The 6,000-nt window shown below is 36.9% G+C and overlaps 1 protein-coding gene across 2 annotated transcripts in view; it reads right to left on the bottom strand.

Annotated features, from left to right (window-relative positions):
• Positions 1–468: 468 nt before the first annotated feature.
• Positions 469–6,000, bottom strand: part of LOC111064044 (venom dipeptidyl peptidase 4) — a 77,126-nt gene continuing 71,594 nt past the window's right edge. For both annotated transcript variants that reach the window (XM_039424761.1, XM_039424760.1), the window contains one exon: positions 469–921. In XM_039424761.1, coding sequence (XP_039280695.1) covers positions 796–921 — 126 coding nt within the window. In that variant the 3' untranslated portion in view covers positions 469–795. The remainder of the gene's footprint in view (positions 922–6,000) is intronic.

The following is a 6,000-nucleotide window of genomic DNA, read 5'->3' as shown; positions in this document are numbered from 1 at the left end:
GTACAGTATAGCATTAGAGAAAAGGATTCACTTCAATCTGTCAGCATAGCAATAGAGAAAAGGATTCACTTTAATCTGAAAGTATAGCATTAGATGTAGAGTGATAGGGAATTTCTCAATTCACTTCAATCTGTCAGTATAGCATTAGAGAAAAGGATTCACTTCAATCTGTCAGTATAGCATTAGAGTGAAGGATTCACTTCAATCTGTCAGCAAGGGAATTTTTCCCCCTCAAAGGGAAATTATTTTTTCCCTCATCTATACTGGGGAGGGGGAAGGGGAGTGAGAGAGAGAGAGAACGATATATCTCTCTCTTTTCATCCCCCTCACCACCACTGGGCAAGGGGAAGGGAAAATCTATTTTTAGAACACCCCCCACCCAAAGGGAAGTGGGATGGAAGGGGAGGTGGGATGGACGAGGGGTGAGAGGGGGGAGGGGATTTCGAGCAAAAAAGTCAGTCCTAAATCTCAGTTTATATCTACTTTATTGATTTGTAATACAGGATATTACAGAAAAAAGTTGATTCGAATTAAAAAATAGCTCGAATAAGGAACATATGCCCATATGCACCATCTCAGTTTAAACCGAGATAAATCATCAGATCATTTAAACCTGGAATGTAACTAATCAGAATGAATGTGACCAGTAAGTAATATTGTTGTTTAGCGTTTAATGTAGATGGTGCATATAGTCCTTGGATAGCTAACTCAGGATCATGAATACCCCTTATGACTATAATAGATAGATAATATTATAATGATAGTATTGAATGATTGAAGTCCGACATTGCATTTTCAGGCTTTGGTTTTTGGTACCACTCCATAGAATTCCGACAAGAATTGAACTTGTTCCATAAAGTAGAAGATTGGAAAGTTTGCAATTGACCAACTTGAGTCAATATATCTTTCTTCAATGAAAGGCTACAAAAAAGCAAATGATATATTTATTATAGAGTGAAAGGTGACATTATTCTTTATCGATATAAGATACGTAGTGGTAGGAATTTCCATCAATGCATACTAATCAACTTAATTATTATTATCATTATTGATCACTGCAGTATTACACCATTCACAATACAAAGCTATTTTATCAATTTGGGAAGTGAAAACTATAGAAAATAAAGTAGGTAATTGCGAGTGCATGACACAATTATGAATCTGCATCTGTAGTGCTTATGTTGGTTTAGTATGTAACCCCAGTTCCTAAAATTAGTACATTTGAAATTAATGCCATTATTGAGGCGGAAATTCAGTTCTCTACAAGTCTCATTGTCTTTGTTGGCAACATATTTCGGTAAAGCATCTTGTGAGGTAGGCCACATAGTATGTAATAATGCCAGAATATACCCCTGTACAAAGTTTCAAGAGCTCTGAAGCTTCATGAACCTGAATGGGGAAGAAACTTGCTCAACATTATTTTTAAGTTTCTTTTTTGATAGTGTTCGGGTCATGTTGACGTGATATCATCTGGATGGATGAGTAAATAGCCAGAGAAAAAGATTTTGGATTTCAGAAAGCTCTTACATTTCCCATGAAACCCCTCTATGTTCGGAGAGATTAGATGTTTAATGTTGGCTACTATGATGTGCAAGAGAATAATTTTGAAGGCCCAATTTTTTACATGAATGAACAGAAATTTTCATGAACAGAACATCATGGAAAATTTTCTAGAATTTGATGAACGTGACTCCTGGCTGCAACACTATGGTGCAACATCGCACACAGGGAAACACAATAATGATTTTGCAGGAGATCTTTGGGTAATACAATATTATCATTTCACGGGTAGTGTGACCTACCAGATCCTCGGATTTGTCTGTCCCTCGACCTTCTGCTCTGAGAAACAATTATCACTTTTTGTGTAGTTGAGAAGTTGTTATTGTGGTAATTATTCATATTGAATGAAAATGACCAAGAAATTATCAAAAAACCACAGATTTATTGATACTTAGAAAGATCGGTTTCGGTTATTACACCATTGTCAATCTCTGAGAAACTGGGATTGTTTATCAGAGATCGACAGCAATGGTGTAATAACCGAAACTGGTCTTCCCAAGTATCAATAAATCTGTGGTTTTTTGACAATTTCTCAGTCTTTTTCATTTAAACAATTATCACACAATATAATTGACCAAACAGAGCAAAACATCGAAGATGGAACCATAGAGTATAGAATGTCATTTTATAAATGATTATCATAGAACTTCTCATTCTATACTATCTGGATGAAACCCAGCATAACGAAGATGGAACCGAACAAAACTGGAATGGAAAGAGGAGCATAAGAAAATTATTCGTATCTCCAGCATAAGTGTTCCCATAAAAATAATAGTGTATTGTACGGGAATCTTAGTGACAACATTTTTCGGAATAATTTGTTAATGAAATTGGAATGAAAAGAAATGAAAAATCCTCTATTTGGCGGAGTTAGGACTTATAAGTCCTCTGACAGAATCCAAGGTCAGGGCAGTGGACTGTGAATGATAGTTGGTATTAATATCTACAAATAAATCTTTGAATTCTGTGCATAAAAATACTGATAGCTTGAAGTGTGGTAAGTACGCCAATAAAAGACCAAATGAGTCAACAAGATAAGATTTAATAATAATAAGATAATAATAGGCAGATGGCCACATACAAAAACAATTGTAGGTAGATTGAGTCGAAAATCTTGGGATAATTACAACATGTGATAGAAAAACGTTAGAGAAATACAAAATTTAAATGAAATTAGGTCAATGACATCAATGACCATTGAAGCCTGACAATAATCGAAAAGGTAATATTAATGATACCTGAATTGCGAATATAAATTGAGTGCTATAATGAAAAGGTTATTGCTGCAAATTTCAATCTTAATGATTTACAAAAGGAATAATAATAAGTGACAATAAGCTGTAGATAGTGCTCAACAAATAGAATACATTAAAATATAGGCGGCATAGGCCTTCAGTAAATTAAATGTCAAGTTAGACATCAATTGAACAATTAATAGGCGTCAGTGGCCTCAGTGAATTGAATGTCAAGACATACATCAAAAGTACAAAAGGAATAATAACAAATGACAATGAGCTGTAGAAAGTGCTCAACAAATAGAATACAGTAAAATATAGGCGGCATAGGCCTTCAGTAAATTAAATGTCAAGTTAGACATCAATTGAACAATTAATAGGCGTCAGTGGCCTCAGTGAATTGAATGTCAAGACAGACTTCAATAGTACAAAAGGAATAATAAAAAATGACAATGAGCTGTAGATAGTGCTCAACAAATAGAATACATTAAAATATAGGCGGCATAGGCCTTCAGTAAAAAATATGTCAAGTTAGACATCAGTTGAACAATTAATAGGCGTCGGTGGCCTCAGTGAATTGAATGTCAAGATAGACATCAACAAAACAATTAACAGGCGTCAGTGGCCTCAGAATATCACTTGTAAAGCCAAGGGTAGCTGTCAAATCCAATGAAAATAGTTGTTAATATTGAGTACAATTATATAGGCGGCATAGGCCTTCAGTGATTTGAATGTCAAGATAGACATCAATAGAATAATTAATAGGCGTCGGTGGCCTTAGTGAATTGAATGTCAAGATAGACATCAATAAAACGATTAATAGGCGTCGGTGGCCTTAATGAATTGAATGTCAAGATAGACATCAATAGAACCATTAATAGGCATCAGTGGCCTCAGTGAATTGAATGTCAAGATAGACATCAATAAAACAATTATGTAATACATACGTAAATGAAAATTGAATAGAATGATTTACATAACCTGAATAAAATTTTGAAGAGGAGATGCAGCCAAGCAGACAGGCAATGAATCCACAATACCCAAAGGAACAGGACATCAGCAAGCGACGATGTGATCAGGCAATGCAATGACAAGAATGGAAGCGTCCACCACAGCAGGCAAATCCCCCAGTGGAAATGTAAGCAGGAGCATGTAGAATTCCAAACGAATAATCAGACCTTCAAGTTGTGGAATTTTTAGATTGATTTCCAAACGGTAGAGATGATGAACTTGAAAGTTTGAGTTTCAAGAGGTGAAGCCAATCGTTAGAAGAATGGCAATTGACGCCCACACGAGGTTGTGAACTTGACAAAGTTTATCAGCGTAAATATGCGAAGAAATCGATGAATAATTGAATCACAATTGAAGAATAGAATAAACGAATTAATTTGAAGGAGTAATTCACACTTTAAAAACGTTCCGTAGATCAGATAAATAGCGATAAACGCCCACACGAGGTTGCAATTTTGACAAAGTTTATCAGAGTAAATAAGTGAAGAAATCAATGAATAATTGAATCACAATTGAAGAATAGAATAAACGAATTAATTTGAAAGAATAATTCACTTTTAAAAACGTTCCGTAGATCAGATGAATTTGGATGAAAAGTTTAGACTGGGCGTGAGATGTGCACACACCGACTAGACTCTATTGAAAGAAAAGAAGCAAGCTAGATGCGCTAGCAACAAAAAGGGGAAGCGGAAATGTCAGCCACGTACGAAAACGTTTACAAACGTTTGGTGAAAAAGTAACAAATATCTAGAAAGTAAGATGCCTAAAGACAAATTAAATTCCAAAAAATCGAATAGTACAAATATTAAAATTGAAATGACAAATAACATGACAAATAATACGAATAATATAGGAAACCAACTTGATCAAAGCAGTGCCATAGAACCGTGACTGTGACGTCACCGGACAGTGCAGATGGAAAATGATGACATGATGTCTACGTAGTAGCGGAGCGAGTAACAAGTGGAACCGTTCCAATAAATGCTTTGTCGGATTTTACATAAACTGGGCCCCTTGTGTCATACGGGGGTATGGCACAATAAGAAAAAGTAAGAAATATGTAAAATCTGGCAAGGCAATTGGAAATTGAAAACTGGGCCCCATGTGAGAACCAGGGGAAAAAACAATGAAACCTAAAAATACAAAATGAACCATAAGAGCAAGGGGATTAACTAGAATCCTTATCAATGGGAAGAGGTGCTAAACTCGAAATAGCTCTCTAAAAGGTGCCAGAGGGAGTGAGAACAGTGACAACTCGAACCTTGTCATCCTTACTGGGATGAACTTCAGTAATGCGCGCCAGCTTCCAAGTGGACTGCGCGGAACCAGGATCCTTCAAGATGACAACCGTACCGACCTTCAAATTTTCACAATTGTTTAGCCATTTGCCTTTTTTCTGAAGAGTGGTTAAATATTCACGAGACCACCGATCCCAAAGCTCCTGGATAGAAACAGCAAGTTGATACCAACGTGAACAATGATCAATGTGTTTGGTGTTAGGCGGTAAGAAGGGTAATGACGTAAGTGGACGTCCAATCAAAAAATGACCTGGAGACAAGTAGGCAAGATCATGTGGATTTTCCGACAAGGGAACAAGAGGGCGCGAATTCAAGATGGCTTCAACCTGAGCAGCAAGAGTACAGGTTTCTTCAGAGTTAAATACCTTGTTGAATGTAACTACACGGAATATGTGTTTGAAGTTTTTTACCGCATTCTCCCAGAGTCCACCGAAGTGCGGAGCCCGAGGGGGAATGAAGTGCCATTGGATGTTTAGTACATACATAGTGTCATGAATATCTGATTTGAGACGATCAGAGGACAAAAATTCGTGGAGCTCATGTAGCTCATTGTTGGCACCAACGAAAGTTGTGGCGTTGTCCGAAAAAATAGAATGTGGAATGCCACGACGAGCAGAAAACCGAATCAGAGCGGCAATAAATGCCTTGGAAGTAAGTTCCGAGACAGTTTCAATATGAACGGCACGAGTTACCATACACACAAACAGCGACAAGTATGCCTTAGAAAATGAACGAGATTTGGGGCCACCTACACGGATGGAAATAGGACTGGCGTAATCCAAACCACAATTATAAAAGGGAAAATTAGCCTGAACGCGGGCCGCTGGTAAACTACCCATGATTTGCTCAGAACGAAGAGCCGAAAAGCAAAAACACATTATGCAATGCCGCAATAC

The sequence above is a fragment of the Nilaparvata lugens genome, chromosome 3, assembly GCF_014356525.2.
Source record: "Nilaparvata lugens isolate BPH chromosome 3, ASM1435652v1, whole genome shotgun sequence".
Classification (NCBI taxonomy): Eukaryota; Metazoa; Arthropoda; class Insecta; order Hemiptera; family Delphacidae; genus Nilaparvata; species Nilaparvata lugens.
Note: the sequence above shows the minus strand (reverse complement) of the source record. Positions and strands in the feature narration are given on the sequence as shown.